This window comes from Denticeps clupeoides, chromosome 19 (assembly GCF_900700375.1).
Source record: "Denticeps clupeoides chromosome 19, fDenClu1.1, whole genome shotgun sequence".
Classification (NCBI taxonomy): domain Eukaryota; kingdom Metazoa; phylum Chordata; class Actinopteri; order Clupeiformes; family Denticipitidae; genus Denticeps; species Denticeps clupeoides.
This window is the reverse complement of record NC_041725.1, coordinates 9,077,547-9,096,146: the sequence shown is the minus strand read 5'-3', so window position 1 is coordinate 9,096,146 and position 18,600 is coordinate 9,077,547. Positions and strand designations below refer to the sequence as shown.

At 41.6% G+C, this 18,600-nt stretch overlaps 2 protein-coding genes across 2 annotated transcripts; both read left to right on the top strand.

The window, feature by feature from the left end:
* Positions 1–73: 73 nt before the first annotated feature.
* Positions 74–5,185, top strand: LOC114768870 (extracellular calcium-sensing receptor-like). The gene is made up of 7 exons (XM_028961287.1): positions 74–259; positions 1,859–1,916; positions 2,023–2,311; positions 2,443–3,255; positions 3,366–3,593; positions 3,671–3,794; positions 3,912–5,185. The coding sequence occupies exons 1-7, from the start codon at positions 205–207 to the stop codon at positions 4,808–4,810; spliced, it is 2,466 nt and encodes an 821-aa protein (XP_028817120.1). The 5' UTR covers positions 74–204; the 3' UTR covers positions 4,811–5,185.
* Positions 5,186–10,764: 5,579 nt separating this feature from the next.
* On the top strand, positions 10,765–14,183 carry LOC114768873 (extracellular calcium-sensing receptor-like). The gene is made up of 6 exons (XM_028961296.1): positions 10,765–10,958; positions 11,198–11,489; positions 11,579–12,388; positions 12,470–12,697; positions 12,778–12,901; positions 13,123–14,183. The coding sequence occupies exons 1-6, from the start codon at positions 10,780–10,782 to the stop codon at positions 14,034–14,036; spliced, it is 2,547 nt and encodes an 848-aa protein (XP_028817129.1). The 5' UTR covers positions 10,765–10,779; the 3' UTR covers positions 14,037–14,183.
* The last annotated feature ends 4,417 nt before the right edge of the window (positions 14,184–18,600 follow it).

The window sequence follows — 18,600 nt, the reverse complement described above, 5'->3', positions numbered from 1 at the left end:
GCTCAGCTTTCTCCTGTTGTTTTCACTAGTACTTTGTTTTCTTTGTGCTCTGACTTTCATTGGCCAGCCCTCTAACTGGTCCTGTATGCTTCGTCACACTGCATTTGGAATCACATTTGTCCTCTGTATCTCTTGTGTTCTTGGAAAAACTCTAGTTGTGTTAATGGCCTTCAGGGCTACACTTCCAGGCAGTAATGTCATGAAATGGTTTGGACCTACACAACAGAGACTAAGCGTCCTTGCCTTCACTCTCATACAGGTTATTATTTGTCTTTTATGGTTAACAATATCCCCTCCTTTCCCATACAAAAATATGCAGTATTATAAAGACAAAATAATCCTGGAATGTGATTTGGGTTCATCAGTTGGGTTCTGGGCCGTGTTGGGTTATATTGGCCTCCTGGCTGTATTGTGCTTTGTTTTGGCTTTTCTGGCTCGTAAGCTGCCTGATAACTTTAATGAGGCCAAATTCATCACATTCAGCATGCTGATATTCTGTGCTGTCTGGATCACCTTTATACCAGCTTATGTCAGCTCTCCTGGCAAGTTCACTGTAGCTGTGGAGATTTTTGCTATTTTAGCCTCAAGTTTTGGTTTACTTTTTTGCATTTTCATTCCAAAATGTTATATAATATTACTTAAACCAGAGAAAAACACCAAGAAGCACATGATGGGCAAAATGCCATCAAAAGCACTCTGATATAACAATTTTTAAAGGTCCCCTGACATTAATTTTTATTTTACTTTTATATAGGTCTTAGTAGTCACCAAAAATTGTATCTGAAGTGTCTTTCCAAATTTCAGCCTTGGTGCAGCGTTACAACCACTTCAAACCAGTTCCATAATGAATGTCGGTGTGTGTAGCTTTAAATGCTAATGAGGAGGAGAGAGGCAGGATGTGGAGAAGAGCAGCCTATAATGAGCAGGCCCTCGCAGGAATGATGTCATCACCACCATTCACCAACCATAATGTTTGGCAAAGTCAGGAAGTTGTGTTGCTGTTTTCTCAGAAAAAATAAAATTAACCCCACGTAACAGGACTAAGGTAACCTTTCACTTTGTGATGACCTTATGATCACCTTATGAGGACAAATTCCAGATCCGGCCGTCTAAGCTGTTGCTGTCTGAACGGCAAAGCAGAATGGCAATTTACACCTATCGCCATTTCTAGCCACTGCAGGACCATAGGCAGGCTAGGGGAACACACAGAGAGAAATGTTCATGAAAGGAGATTTGTAAAAATGCATTTGATTTACATGCTGTTCCTGAAATGGAAATCTACCATAATTTTACCCTTTAATATTAATGTATGGCTGTTGCAGCACTAACACTATAATACAATTTTTATATTTTTTGCTTCTGCTTAAGCCTCAGTTGTTCCAAAATATTTTCCCAATAACTGCTGATTTAATTACAATGTTTTTTTCTAATGATAAGTGACTTTATAAAAGCAAACCCTGTACATAAAAACTTTTCTGCATTACGTTTTGATTATGAATAAGGTGTAAATGATTGTATAATTCTAAATGAGGACCTTAAAAAAGATTATGGGGTTTTACATTTTTTGAAATGCTTAAGCAAATGTGACGCAATCTGAAGCCAGGCCTCTGAGACCCCTGCCTCCAGAGGCTCATCACTGTTCCATATGCAAAACCTGAAGAAGCACTTTAGATATGTATAAGAGGAGAGATACTGGGTAGAGAGAGACAAGCTGACATGCTGCTCCTGAAGCTGGGCTTCCTGGTTTTCCTGGCCCAGGCAGAGGAACCCATCTGCAGTCTCCTCGGCAGCACTGAGCAGCCTGAACTCAAAAAGGATGGGGACCTGGTAATTGGAGGTATTTTTTCCTTTCGTGCAGAGCAAGACCCTGTAATGGAAACCTTTCAGGAGCCTCCAAGTATACACAAATGCAAAGAGTATGTCTAATGTACTATATTCTTTTTATTTTGATTAAGGAAGTTGCTTTTTCTTTTGCTAAAGAACTTCATTTTTTTTCGTCAATTACACAATCTCTCTTTCCAGCTTTAATTTCAGAGAATTCAAGTTTGCTCAGACAGTCATCTTTGCAATAGAAGAAATAAACCAAAATCCTGACATTCTGTCAGGAATTTCTTTGGGATATAAGATTTATAACGACTGTGGCACCAATAACATACTCAGAGCTGCCATGACTCTAGTAAATGGTCATAGGAGCAAAATAACTACACAAACCTGCAGTGAACCAGATACAGTACAAGCTATTGTCGGACACTCTGGATCAGCACCAACTATAGCATTTGCAAGAGTAGTAGGGAGGTTTCAGATTCCAGTGGTAAGCAGCCTAAACATGTATTTTGTGCTTTTTTGAGTACATTTTTGAACTTGTTAAGACTCAAATATTTACATTATAAATCTGATTTGGGAATATTGATGCTGAAATGTTGTCCATTTATATTCACACAGATAAGCCACTTTGCCACGTGTGCTTGTCTAAGCAACAGAAAAGCATTTCCCTCCTTTTTCAGAACTATCCCAAGTGATTACTATCAGAGCAGAGCACTGGCCCAGCTCGTCAAACATTTTGGCTGGACCTGGGTTGGGGCTATAAGTAATGGCAATGCCTATGGAATCAATGGAATGGCCAGTTTTATGGGGGCTGCTCACGAGGAAGGATTATGCATTGAATACTCTGAGGCTTTTGAAGAGACAGGGCCACGGAAGGAGCTCCTCAGGATAGTGGAGGTCATAAAGAAATCCACTTCTAAGGTGATAGTTACCTTCATGTCATATGTTGAAATCAAGCTGTTGGTGGCAGAGATGCACAACCAGAATATCTCAGGTCTGCAGTGGATTGGCAGCGAAGCATGGATTACAGATGACTCTCTTGCAGTCGGTGAAGGGCAAACTGACCTCATCGGATCTATAGGATTCTCAGCACCCAACTCCCAAATACCTGGACTTGGTCCGTTTTTACAGAAAGTGCACCCTTCACAGTTTCCGGACAGTTTATTTCTTAGAGATTTCTGGGAAGCTGTGTTTGACTGTTCCTTGAGTCCACAGAATTTAACTCACAGAAGGCAATGTAATGGAACCGAGGACCTCAGAGATGTGCAAAACCAGTTTACTGATGTCACAGAAGTCCGGTTCATCAACAATGTGTACAAGGCGGTGTATGCAGTTGCTCATGCTATACACAACCTGCAAACATGTCAGAGTAGCCAAGGCCCCTTTATTAATGGAAGTTGTGCAATACCAAGAGAAATACAGCCATGGCAGGTGCTAGTATCAGTTTGCTTTATTAAAAACATTTTTTTTGTTTTATTAATTTATATATCACATTTATTGTGTATATGTGTTAACTTACTTCCACAATTTTCAAACTAAAGGTGTTACACTACCTGCAAAGAGTGAACTTCACAACACCAAATGGAGAACATGTGTCCTTTGATAGCAATGGTGATGTTCCTGCCCAATATGACCTAATAAATCTGCAAAATATCAAAAAGGGCACCATAGAAATGGCCACAATTGGCCACTATGATGGGTCAATGCCAGAAGGACAGCAATTCAGAATGAAGAATGTAAACATTGTTTGGGGAGGCGGATATAAAAATGTATGTCAAAATAGGCATAAAAAGACTTTCAAAATCCAATGAAATCCCTGAACCCCATGAATATCTGTGAATTACAGGTTCCTGTGTCAGTGTGCAGCGAGAGCTGTCCCCCAGGTACCAGGAAGGCAGTACAGAAAGGAAAACCTGTCTGCTGCTATGATTGTTTACCATGTCCAGTAGGAGAGATCAGTAATGCTACTGGTAACTATAACCGAACTAAATTCCAAAAATAATCTTGAGGAACAAAATGTTTAGCATTGTTATACTAATGGAAAAGTTCTTCATATATGTGTTTTTTCTTATTATTATTTTCTACAGATTCAACCGATTGTTTGAAGTGCTCAGAGGAGTATTGGCCAAACAAAAGAGGAGACACCTGCATCTCTAAAGAAATAGAATACTTATCATATAGTGAAATAATGGGAATAATTATTGCAACGTATGCCTTTTTAGGTGTCCTTTTCACTATGGTGACTGCTATGATTTTCTATTGTTACAAAGAAACTCCCATTGTCAGAGCCAATAACTCTGAACTCAGTTTCCTGCTTCTCTTCTCACTGACTCTGTGTTTTCTTTGCTCTTTAACTTTCATTGGTCAGCCAACTGAATGGTCCTGTATGCTGCGTCACACTGCATTTGGGATCACATTTGTCCTCTGTATCTCCTGTGTTCTGGGGAAAACTCTAGTTGTGTTAATGGCCTTCAGAGCTACACTTCCAGGAAGTAATGTCATGAAATGGTTTGGTCCTCTACAACAAAGACTCACTGTTGTCTGTTTTACATCTGTGCAGGCTCTGATATGCACACTGTGGCTGGTGTTAACACCTCCAGTTCCTGTTAAAAATATGACATATTACAAAGATAGAATCATTCTTGAATGTAACCTGGGTTCTACTGGGGCTTTTTGGGCCGTGTTGGGTTATATTGGCCTCCTGGCTGTCTTGTGCTTTGTTTTGGCTTTTCTGGCTCGTAAGCTGCCTGATAACTTTAATGAGGCCAAATTCATCACATTCAGCATGCTGATATTCTGTGCTGTCTGGATCACCTTTATCCCAGCTTATGTCAGCTCTCCTGGCAAGTTCACTGTAGCTGTGGAGATATTTGCCATTTTAGCATCTAGTTCAGGTTTATTGCTTTGTATTTTTTCACCAAAGTGCTATGTAATTATAATGAAGCCAGAAAAGAACACCAAAAGACATGTCATGGGGAAGATATAATTAGATATAATTATTCTCTTTATATTAAAATTGTCCTTATTCAACACTAGCCACTTAATCAAATCGTAGCATTTGTATTAGATCATTTCATCAACATTGTCCTCATTGAAACAGGTAATGAGGCCAAAGAACCTTTTGGCCTGTGACTTTATCACACTCACACTTGTCGTTCCAGTCTTCCTTATCCACACATAATAGATCAAGATTCATATATGAGTACATCCTGGCAATCAAAGAAACAAGGAAATTGTATCATTCCATTCCAGAATCAGAACTGTGTTTATTGGCAAAGTGTGTGAGTGAACACATAGAAGGAACTTGATTCCGGCTGATGGTGACTCTCAAGCTCAGTATAATAGACAACAATATACATTACACTCAATATTTTTTATAAACAAAAATACATGGATTACAGTGTACATAAAGTGCAGTTGCAATGTTGTTATGAATTGGAATTAGCAGGACTTCCTGACATTTTAAATCAAACAATAGAATGATATACTGTAATTTGTTATTTACTGTAGTAAATGTGTAATATTGTGGAATTAAACGACACAAACACTTTTCTGCTCATACAATTTTTTGGTTCAGCTATGAGACTCGTGGCTTGAAATGTCCTCAGCGGACTTGGTTGCCGCTGTAACGTACTGGTGCCTCTGGCCCACCAGGAGAAGTCTCATTCTTGTTTACGCAAGGGCAAGAGGTGGCAACGCCCCCTTAAACATAAGTCCTGCCCCCTTAAATCAAACTTTTAGAACATCTTGCATCATACAGTACACATTATGTTTGATCACCGATTCTCCCCTCCCAACCAGGCCTTGACCCATGAGAGGCTTGTCGTAAGAATATCAAGCCTGTTTGAAATTTGTCACCCATCTTGAAGTTTGTCCTCATTCCACATGTGCAAACACAGAACTGTAGTTCAAGAAGCAGCACATGGAATCTCAGCTCGTTCAGCTGTGACACACACAAGCAAAACTTTTTAACGTGGTTAACGCCTACTTATCATGACTGGAACCACAGGGAGAAATATTATTTATAGTGGTAAATCAAATTAATTTTTGTGACCCCCCCTCTTTTAAATTGTAGCCATATGCCGCATGTTTTAAATTTTTTAAAGCATTTTTATCTTTTTTAAACAGTGCGTTTTGCTTTGTTCTTCTTCTTCTGCGTCCAGTGTGTTTATATTGCTTATGTAATAGGCAATATAAGTGAGCAGTCAGGTCGCATCAGAGCATCAGACCATCATGAAACGTGATCTTTTATTTTCTGCATGCGATTTATTGGGATGCGATTTATTCGTACAGTTTGAGCTGGGTGTTTACCCCATGACAGGAAATTACCTGGACAAATCATGCAGTGTAAATGAGTGGGAGGCAAATATCTGTCTTAAATATCTTAGTAACTGGTGCAATAATTAACAACTAAAAAAGACATCAGTATTTTTAGTCAGTGGGAGCTCAACCATAAGGTCAGCCTTCAGGTCGAACACCCAAGTTGGACAGGTCTTAGGCTAGAGGTCTGATAAAGTATAATGACATACCACCTCAGTCCAACTCCACCCCTTTCCTGCCTCCACGGCCACCATGTTTTCTACCTTCACATTTATGTCTGCTTCCTCATATATGCTTACATAGAACTGGCCCTGGTTTCAGCCCAAATTAACTTTATCACGTGTTAAACTACCTTGCCTATACAAGCTTCCTATTATTTCTAGTCTTGGTCACTTGTCAGAGCTACCTAAGAGACTCTTTAGCTCTCTTTTTTGCCTCCATTTACCAGTTTCTTTCTTTTTCTAATGTCTAAATAAATTAATGTGCCCCATGCCTTTCTCAAGCCAAGCATGACAGCACAAGCAAGGTTGCCAGGTTCACTACAGGGAGTGCAGAATTATTAGGCAAATGAGTATTTTGTTCACATCGTCCTCTTCATGCATGTTGTCTTACTCCAAGCTGTATAGGCTCGAAAGCCTACTACCAATTAAGCATATTAGGTGATGTGCATCTCTGTAATGAGAAGGGGTGTGGTCTAATGACATCAACACCCTATATCAGGTGTGCGTAATTATTAGGCAACTTCCTTTCCTTTGGCAAAATGGGTCAAAAGAAGGACTTGACAGGCTCAGAAAAGTCAAAAATAGTGAGATATCTTGCAGAGGGATGCAGCACTCTTAAAATTGCAAAGCTTCTGAAGCGTGATCATCGAACAATCAAGCGTTTCATTCAAAATAGTCAACAGGGTTGCAAGAAGCGTGTGGAAAAACCAAGGCGCAAAATAACTGCCCATGAACTGAGAAAAGTCAAGCGTGCAGCTGCCAAGATGCCACTTGCCACCAGTTTGGCCATATTTCAGAGCTGCAAGATCACTGGAGTGCCCAAAAGCACAAGGTGTGCAATTCTCAGAGACATGGCCAAGGTAAGAAAGGCTGGGCCAAGAAATATCTCAAGACTGATCTTTCTAAGGTTTTATGGACTGATGAAATGAGAGTGAGTCTTGATGGGCCAGATGGATGGGCCCGTGGCTGGATTTGGGCTGGTATCATCAAAGATGAGCTTGTGGGGCCTTTTCGGGTTGAGGATGGAGTCAAGCTCAATTCCCAGTCTTACTGCCAGTTTCTGGAAGACACCTTCTTCAAGCAGTGGTACAGGAAGAAGTCTGCATCCTTCAAGAAAAACATGATTTTCATGCAGGACAATGCTCCACCACACGCGTCCAAGTACTCCACAGCGTGGCTGGCAAGAAAGGGTATAAAAGAAGAAAAACTAACGACATGGCCTCCTTGTTCACTTGATCTGAACCACATTGAGAACCTGTGGTCCATCATCAAATGTGAGATTTACAAGGAGGGAAAACAGTACACCTCTCTGAACAGTGTCTGGGAGGCTGTGGTTGCTGCTGCACGCAATGTTGATGGTAAACAGATCAAAACACTGACAGAATCCATAGATGGCAGGCTTTTGAGTGTCCTTGCAAAGAAAGGTGGCTATATGGGTCGCTGATTTGATTTGTTTTTGTTTTGTTTATGAATGTCAGAAATGTATATTTGTGAATGTGGAGATGTTATATTGGTTTCACTGGTAAAAATAAATAATTTAAATGGGTATATATTTGTTTTTTGTTGCCTAATAATTATGCACAGTAATAGTCACCTGCACACACAGATATCCCCCTAAAATAGCTAAAAATAAAAACAAACTCAAAACTACTTCCAAAAACATTCAGCTTTTATATTAACGAGTTTTTGTTCATTGAGAACATGGTTGTTGTTTAATAATAAAATTATTCCTCAAAAATACAACTTGCCTCCCTGTACACCTTGCACTCCCTGTACACCTCAAATAGCTACATTTTCCTCTATGCTTCTGGTGCCAGCAGGTTTGTCTAGTCATGCATCTATTCTGGATCCATGTGGCCTGGTCCCACATTCCTCTGTTCTTTCTGTTTGTCGGGTTGACACTGGGTTCCTCCATGTCATCTAGGTCCAGCCCCAGTGAGGTTGCCAGTACCAAACCCAGAAAATATGCCAGTCCTGACCACATTTGTGCTGGGAATACTGCCTCCTTCTCCCACTCGCTCCTCTTCTTTCTTTCTCTACCCTGCAGGGAGGAAAGTCTCCTGTCTTCCAGTGCCCTGTCTGAGCTCTCTTGCCCCTGCTGCACTACCTGGCTACCCTAAAGATAAGGACAGGTGGTCCAATAAAAGCCCCTGGCTTAGCTTAGAGGAGTGCTTAGCCCAAGTATTTTTTAGGGGGTATAGCCCTGAAGCTTGATGGAAGAGTGTGTGGTGGACCAAACTGGGATATGGTCCGAGACCAGAGGAGAGAGAGTCAAAGGAGCTTGGCAGCCAGCGTCCCTTCTGGACATGCAGAAAGAGGCCCTTGGAGATCCTGAACCTGCATGTCTTCCTGCAGCTAGCATAGGAGGACCACAGGGGCCTTTAGTGACTCTTCTGTTATTTCTTCCTTCTCCAAAACTTTTGACTTTTGACTACATTTACAGCATTTATCAGACGCCCTTATCCATAATCAGTAGTTACAGCGACAGTCCCCCCCTGGAGCAATTTAGGGTTAAGTGTCTTGCTCAGGGACACAATGGAAGTAAGTAGGATTTGAACCTGGGTCTTCTGGTTCATAGGTGAGTGTGTTACCCACTAGGTTACTACCACCCTTTGTCATGTTTTTGTTTTGTGCATCATTTCCATGTCCTTTTGCACACTTGTCTCTTTGCAATATTTGTCTCTCTGTGTATATGGTAAGATGACAAAGATCACTTTGACTCTGACTTACTCCCCAGTGGTGGGGGGTTGAGGGGGTACCTGGCACCTTTTGCCCACCAGGTGGTGCAATATCCTTGTTTGACTACCTGTCTTTCCACACGTGTCAAAGTACCCTGCTTATATATACTTCCTATTTGTATTAGTAAAAGATTGATTTTTGTATTGGATGTGCTCTATGTGTTATTAGACTCACCTGAGAGAGAACTTAGTTCTGTTTCAATTTGGTTTTTGACAGAAAAAAGGCATCTAAGGGACAAAAATAATGGAATTATGAGGGTTATTCTACTACTGGTGTTATTCTTAGGGAATTGGTTTATATCAACAATCTTAAAAACTGTCAGAGCCCAGCAGCTGTCTGCATTAGTTAAATAGGTTAATAACCTGCTTTTGGCCTCTGATCAGGGCCACATCTCGCTGCTTGTCTCTTGACTTTAGAGCAGCATTTGATACTATTGATCACGCAATTCACCTCGACAGGTTGGGGAACGTTTTTGTGGTTAAAGGCCCCTTCTGATTCAGGTCCTATTTGACTGATGGGTATCAGTTTGTGGACATTAATGGTGATTCATCTTCACATAGTTAAGTGGAGTTTGATGTTCCACAAGGTTCCGTGTTAGGTCCGTTGCTATTTTTCTTTTACATGCTACCTTGAAGTAACATTGTTTGTAAACATGGTACTAACTTTCACTGCTATGCAAACACAGTTGTATGTATCAGCAATGCCAGACAAGAGGCAGCAGAAAATTTTCTGGAGCATGATAGGCAGTGCATGCTCACCAATTTTCTTCTGTTATATACTGATAAGACAGAAGCTCTTGTACTTTAAGTTAAAGTAAAGTGATTGTCACATGTGATACACAACAACACAGCACATGGTGCACACAGTGAAATTTGTCCTCTGTATTTAACCCATCACCCTGAGTGAGCAGTGGGCAGCCATGACAGGCGCCCGAGGATGAGGTTTGAGCCCTTTCTTTTATCCCTTTTAACCATTTCTTGGGCCTAGATACTTGAAAATATGTCAAAATCATCCCAATCTTATACTCGCTGCACTGGCTAACCATCAAACTTAGTACTGACTACGAAATCATTTAGGGCTATACAAAAATATTTTGTTGTTGTTGTTCTTGAAAGTGCATTTTATATCAGCATAAATGGCACAATAGTATGGTGCATTTGGAAGCCTGTAATCGTCCAGTGCCTCTATCTGGTCAAATATCAGATTGCAACATAACAGCAGGCAAGCCTATAAAAAATACATGAAGTTATAATTCTAGATTGAAAACCATGACTATTTTGTCAGTCTAAAATTCAGAAATCATAATTTATGAAAAAAGCTATCTTATCTTATCTTATTTCATACACATTTAAAGTCAAATTCTTCATGTCATGCAAGCAAAACATATCAGTTATAATTTAAAGTATTTAAACAATGATGTACAATTTACATTTAATATGACTGATTTGGATAAAAAATATTTACTTAACTAATTATATAAGACATTGGCTAAAATTGGATTATGATACAATCTTTGCATAATAATTTAATCTCACAGCCAAACTAGACCTGCCCCTAATGTCTACCAATCAACATTTTTCTGAACACCATGGGTACCCTCCCACAATGATATAAACCCCACATTAGACATGATGAGACTGAATAAAGGGTCATGATGGTGCTCTTACACACATGGATGCTGATCACACTGGTACAAGCAATCCGCCCCATTTGCAGGCTGTGGAGAGAACCTGAAGCTCCACAACTAAGCATGGATGGAGATGTGATAATTGGAGGGATTTTCTCTTTCCACAATGGCTGGGAAGAGTTAAAACCCTCTTTCACATCAGAGCCAGTGCATCCACGCTGCAAGAGGTGAGTGGATGTCAAAGGCTGGTGCAGACTGAAGAATACTCAATATAAATAAGCAAATATATAATGAAAAAATGCAACAAGACATGCTAACTGCAGCAATGCATCAATGTAGATTAACTCGAGAATAAATGCATATATGTTTTCATAATTTCATCATATCTGTTTTTTGGGTCAGCTTCTTATGTTCTTCTGCAATGCCTAATAATACAATTGTGTGAATTCTGTATGTTTTCCTCCAGTTTAAGCCTCAGAGAATTTCAAAATGCTCAGACTATGGTGTTTGCTATTGAGGAAATAAACAACAGTACCAACCTCCTTCCCGGCATACGACTAGGATACAAGATTTATGACTCATGTGGCTCTATAGAAATGGCCATAAGAGCAGCCTTGTCTTTGGTCAATGGACGTGAAGAGACAAATGAAATTATATCTTGTTCTAAACCTGATACTGTGCAAACCATTATAGCAGAGACCTCATCTACCCCAAGCATTGCCATTTCTGCCACCGTAGGCCCTTTACATATACCAGTGGTAAGGTTGTACAGAATGTTATATTTATTTACTTAAAATAGATGAAAGTAATAATATACACAATCATCTTCTCTCTCGTAATGTTTTAGATAAGTCACTTTGCCACGTGTGCATGCCTGAGTGACAAAAACAAGCATCCGTCCTTCTTCAGAACTATTCCAAGTGACTATTACCAGAGCAGAGCTCTGGCCCAGTTAGTGAAAAGCTTTGGCTGGACCTGGGTCGGAGCTCTGTGCAGCGACAATGACTATGGGAAAAATGGGCTGACCACATTCATCAAAGCTGCATTGGAGCAAGGTGTTTGTATTGAGTATTCCGAAGCATTCTTCAGGACAAACCCGAGGGAGGACATTCTCAAAATAGTGGACATCATTAAAGCTTCCAGCTCAAAGGTCATTGTTGCATTTGTGTCCTACTCAGACATGGAGGTTCTGTTAAGAGAAATAGTCCTCCAGAACATCACTGGGTTGCAGTGGATAGGAAGTGAATCTTGGATTTCTGACATGAACATTGCAACAGGGGAATGGCAAGCCATTCTGAGAGGATCTATGGGATTTGCTATCCCTAAAGCTAAATTAAAAGGCCTAGGAGAATTTCTTACCAATCTACCACAGTCTACACCAGTTCCTCTTTACAGAGAATTGCTAGAGACAATATTTGGTTGTCGGCTGACCACAAATGGACCTGCAAATGACAGCAACATATGTAAAGGCAATGAACGGCTAAGCAATGTGCAAAACCAATACACTGATGTGTCTGAGCTGCAAATAGCAAATAATGTTTATAAAGCAGTTTATGCTGTTGCGCATGTCCTGCATAACATGAGGTTCTGCCAGGATGACAACTTGCCTTCCAATGACAACTGCATTCAAACCTCTGACAGTATAGAGCCGTGGAAGGTAAAGGGTGCAATCCTCTGAAATTGTGACAAAAAATGATGTCTCTTGCTAGTTCATGAAATGTCTGTTTTATTACTGCAGGTCCTTGAACTCTTAAAGGCAGTTCATTTCTCCACTAACACAGGGGAGGATGTGCATTTTGACAGAAATGGAGATCCCGTAGCTAGGTACGACCTGCTGAATTGGCAGCAAGGCAAAGACAGCAAAACTGAATTTGTTACTGTGGGTTCTTATGATGCCTCTTTGCCAAAGCAGCTACAGCTTTCTTTTAATCAAAGTAGCATTATCTGGGCTCAAAATAAGCACCAGGTGAGGCTGACATGTATTTTGAATGCACACGTCATAATAAAAAAAAAAAAGGTTGTTAAATAGTATCGTCTGTTTTGCAGGTACCTGTATCTGTGTGCAGTGAGAACTGCCTTCCAGGCACCAGGAAGGCGGCTCGGAAAGGAAAGCCTGTCTGCTGCTATGACTGTCTGCCATGTGGAGAAGGGGAGATCAGTAATGAGACAGGTATTAAAATAGCGTGTTGAAGTTTGCTAATGTTACCAATGCCAGACTTAAATATATTTCTCCGTTATGTTCCTCTTGATATGTTGAACCTATTTGTTGAAACTGCATGTATTAAGCATTCAGTTCAAATAAATATCTTTTTACACTGCCTCACAGTGAAGTATCAGTTGTCAGTGTAGTGTAGTTTAACTGAATTAATATTATTGTTTTATTTTTAACAGATTCCATCAGTTGCTTTAAGTGTCCACTCGAACTATGGCCCAACACCAAAAGAAATGCATGTATATTAAAATTCACTGAATACCTCTCATTTGGAGAAGTAATGGGAATAATTATTGTTACATTTTCATTGCTTGGGGCATCACTAACCTTGTCTATAGCTGTAGTATTTTATAAGAACAAGGATACTCCAATAGTAAAAGCCAACAACTCAGAGTTGAGTTTTTTGCTTCTCTTTTCATTGAAACTTTGTTTTCTTTGTTCTCTGACTTTTATTGGCCAGCCCTCTGAATGGTCCTGTATGCTGCGTCACACTGCATTTGGGATCACATTTGTCCTCTGTATCTCCTGTGTTCTGGGGAAAACGATAGTTGTGTTAATGGCTTTCAGGGCTACACTTCCAGGCAGTAATGTCATGAAATGGTTTGGGCCTACACAACAGAGACTCAGTGTTTTGGGCTTCACTCTCATACAGGTTATTATTTGTGTCCTTTGGTTGACAGTTTCACCTCCTTTCCCTCATCAAAATGTAGAGCTTTACAAAGAAAAGATTATTTTAGAATGTAAATTGGGTTCAGCAGTTGGGTTCTGGGCCGTGTTGGGTTATATTGGCCTCCTGGCTGTCTTGTGCTTTGTTTTGGCTTTTCTGGCTCGTAAGCTGCCTGATAACTTTAATGAGGCCAAATTCATCACATTCAGCATGCTGATATTCTGTGCGGTCTGGATCACCTTTATCCCAGCTTATGTCAGCTCTCCTGGCAAGTTCACTGTAGCTGTGGAGATTTTTGCTATTTTAGCTTCTAGTTTTGGGTTATTATTCTGCATTTTTGTACCAAAATGTTACATAATTTTATTGAAACCAGAAAAAAATAACAAAAGGCACATGATTGGTAAAATGGCAACAAAGTCACTTTAAGTACTGTTTATGCAATCTGATGTGTTCGAGCACCTTAGTAATAAATGTTTAAAAAAATTATACGCATTTGTCACAGTGTTGTGGTGAACAGCAGGACACATGCGCACAGCATACACAATTGAGAGGCTTATTACAGGTAACACAAGCACACAGACATGTTAAGGACCTGATGAGGACAATGCATTTATGCAGAATATTACAGCTGCACACAATCACAATAATGGTCAACACAAACACAATGAAACTCCTGTCCGAATCGCTGAGTAATCTGTCAAACCTAATATATTAGCATTGGAGCAATGAAAAAAAAACTAACTTCCCATCAACAGCATTAAATAAAAATTCAACTACTTTAACTACTGTATCGGGAACAACAGCTATTGTTGACTTTTATCAGGCAGAACATAATGACAGAGCCCCCAGTCCTAGGTGTGACTCCTGGTGCACTTTTGCACCCATTTGGCACCACAGGCACGGTTTTGGTCCTCCACCATCTGCCCCACTCTTCTCCTCACCGTCCTCCACTGCCAGCAAAGAGATTTGTTGCAGGCATCCTCAACTACTTGGCTAACATGGTAGCACATCGGGACCCTTCTGAACATGAAGCCAAATATTTGGCCAGGGAACAGGGAACTGGCGGTGTCTCCAGATGAGTTGTGAATTCAGGATGGCAAGGGTCAAGCAAGCTCCAAGGGATGGACACATTTACACAGCTTCACAAATGGGGGGCTTTGCCCAAATCGGAGTGGAGTGCCCCCTCTGGAGTCAGTACATGACATGGACACAATCGCATGACTTCACAAGGGGGCAGTGGTGGCCTAAGAGTCCGCCAAGGTGCCACTGAGCAACGAACAGGACCCACACACTGCTCCCCGGGTGCCAGTCATGGCTGCCCACTGCTCAGCAAGGGTGATGGTTAAAAGCAGAGGACACATTTCATTGTGTGCATGGTGTGCTGTGCTGCAGTGTTTCACAATGACAATCACTTCACTTTCACTTCACTTTATACTTTCACAAAGACAGGGGTTGGAACCAAGCACAAAAAACAGGCTCAGGGACAAAGACATACAAAAAGATACAATGACCCTGCACAGATTACATTCAATGGGACTGCTGCTTTAGACACGTAACATCAGGTAAACACAATCAGGAATTAGGAAGACAACAAACAGCATGAAACGCCAGTGTATCCCTCTGGTAAGAATCGTGAGTAACAGTCTGCTCTATAACAAGATCAACAATTACATTAAACATTATAAATTTGAAGAAATCTGTGAGCAGAGAATGTAATGGTCAATTCACAACAAAGAGCTACTTAAGGTAAGTACATGATGGGTTCCATACTAATTTTTTTTGAAGGGCATTCCATGACTCAAAGATGGCCCACACAGCTGACATGAGAAGACAAAGGGGTCTGAGATTGATGTTCCAGTGAGCCAGCCAGAGCCATAACCTAAGAACTGGACTGGTCGCTTGAACGGCGAGTGTGCTAGTGAGACATAAAGACAGAATAATAGGATAATAATAATAAGCAGAATCAAATTGAATAGAGGTGAGGCAGTGTAGAGATGAGCACAATGACTAAGTGTGGCGCTGTGAGCAGGAGTTTGTGGGAACCACCTGCTTCTGCCTTCCCAATTTGCCATGCGATGGCTTCACTTGACAGGATCCCCCTCTTCTAGGCCTAGCACCGGATAGGCTTGGGGTGGAGAAAGCGTGCTGATACAATCATAATAAAAAAAAATAATTTGGGATCCAGAACTGGTCTTAGGGACCAAAGCCCTCCTAATGTACCAGGTACTAGGTGCCCCAACCTGGTGGCGGGAGTTGAAGATGTGCTCAAAACTTTAGGTTGGTCCACCACCAATGAGCTAGAGGAGAGGTGGCGGCAGAGACAAGGTATGCAAAGGGCTTGAGTTGAGAACAGGATGAAGTGATGGGGAGAAAAACAATTGTGTTCAGGGCTGTCAGGACACAGGCAAAAGGTGAAGGGGTCCAGCAGATGGCACAAATGACTACATACTCAGGGTGACAGAATAAGGGTGGATGAGTGTGCAGGATCTTGGTGGAGAGATGCCAGAGGGTGAAATGGGAACGTGTCAGATGTTGCATGGTGGTGATGGCATCTTCTGTGGAGCAATTCGGATGAATTGCAGTGGGTCCAGGGTAGAGGGCAACAGAGTCTTCATATGTTTCATGACCTGGCTCTCTTTCAGCCTTCACTTCATGATCGTTGTAAGAGGAACAGGATGGTACTCATTGACACTGACACTGAAGACTTCATCAGCACTGACACAATGGTGGTGGCCTTGAGACACACTGGAATGACGACGATGCTCAATGAGCTGTTGAAGATGGTTAGTTAGTTAACTCTGCAAATCTTTCCTTTTCACTATCTCCAAAAGCTTGGTCCTATATATTTGTTTGTCCTGTGGCACGTACCTGCACTTGAGTCCTTCCCTTATTACTGTTTTGTGACAGAGGATCGTACAGGGAATCATGATCTGTTTTTTTTTTTTTTTTAAAGTTAAAAACCCTAAAAACAGGTAATAGCCCACATTTGAGGTACCAATTACATATTGAAAGCCCTGGTTGAAAAGCATGATAGAGAAGTCTGAAAAAAACTAAACAATGGAAGAAATTGTATGGCAACATTGTTGTGATGTTTTGTATTGCTAAATTTCAATATTCAGACATCATATGATCTACAATTTTTTACACACACAATTTAAATAAAACAGTCCTGAACACTCAACAACAAAGAATATGCTTGATTACATGATTACATGTTAGATTTAATTTTTTTACTAATTTATTATCATGCCTCAGCTTGCAAGTCTGCTGACAGCCAGTCGTGGTAAGTACAGGCTCCAGCGGTGAGCGCTGAAGGATCGCCCGTGGGGTCGGGGACTTCCGTGGCGAGTACCAGGATATGACCCCAAAGAACTTGTGCCCGGTAATACCCAGGTCGAGGAGCACTGCGTTATGATGCTGATCCCCAAGTGATCTGCGAAACCTGGAAGCAGCAACGCAAGAGGAGACCCTCAACGAGGAAGCGTTCCTACAGTGGGGATATGGGCCGGCTCCAGCCGGAATGACTTCTGGTCATCGGAGCTAATTGCACTCTGGTTAAAGGGTATCAGCAGGGTGGGGACCCATGTGACTTCTACTGGTGCGAGGACTGCGAGAAAGAGACAGACAGCGAGGAGGAAAATGGCGATACGGGGGTAAGCTGGTGAAAGAGGGCGACGGGAAGTCAAAAGTGAGCAATTGCGCTGCCGGGACTGCCTCACAGGGACTTTGCCCCTCCAGATCCGGTCGCGGACATGCCTACCCTCTGCCCGGACGTTCTCCAGCAGAAAGACAGCACAGCAGAAGCGCCCCTGCCTGCTGCAGAGAACATCCACAATCCTTCACGCCACATGCCAGCCACCATCTTCAGCAAAATGCCATGGCCCCTGTGGGAAGTGCCCAGGGTGCCTGGACCCTTCTCAGGAGCAGCAGGTATCCATGCCATCCCTTCCTAACATCCTGTGGTGTTAACAAAATAAACACCATACTCATGCGTCTGACCTGGTCAGCATGGGGCTGGAGTGCAGCCTTGTGGCAACGAGGAGAGACAGACAGAATGGGTTATCGGGACTTCCTGGAGCCATGGCCCAAGCCATGGATCGAACCCTGCCGCCCCACCACACACAGAACCTGCCATAATCCAGTCCAGGAAGACCCCACGGTGTGGGACGCACCTCCCGTGTTCCGGGCTGCGCCTCCTGGTCCCGGAGAACCCAGGGAGGGAACCAGAAGAAACTCTCTTTTGTCTGTCTTTCTGTGTGTGTGCATGTGTCTTGTGTCCATATGTCGCCCCCACTTCCCCTCTTTGTGTCCACCAGATGGCGAACAAGCAGTGGAGCAGAATCCCACGGAGGAAGCTCCTGACCCGACTGCATGTGCCCAGAAGGCGCCATGCTGGTGTGCTATAAGTGGTTGCCAGAGGGTCCAGGATCGCCTTCCTGCGTGGGACAGGGAGCGACGCAGGAAGCGTCAGCAGGGGCTGCACATCACCAGAAGGCATATGTATATGTTCTCCGCTTTTGTTTCCTATGTTTTCGGCCCTCGTGCCTGTTTTGATTTGTGTTTAATAAATTATTGTTTCCAAGAATGCCCTGCCTCTGCGCTTCCTTCCCCCATCAGCTCACGGATGTGACAATAATAAAACAACATAATCATTTACATTCAATTACATGTAAAATGTTTTCAATTTGTTTACCAAATTAATTGTATTAAAATGTAGATTTTTTTTATTATTATTAATATTTATAAATTATTATTATTTATTATCCGTTATATTGTATATGTAAATATAGTTACAATAATTATGTCTTCTGTAATGGAAAAATAGAATGTAATTGTTCAAGTCCTCTTTCATTATTTTAGAGTGCGCAATACAGCACCCTCAGCTATCGGTGATCCGCACAAACCTTAATACTCAGAGATGAAAGATAAATAACATTTTGCAAGCAGGTGAAAACCTGTCTAGTGCTCATTAAAAATTAGTGGCTGGCCA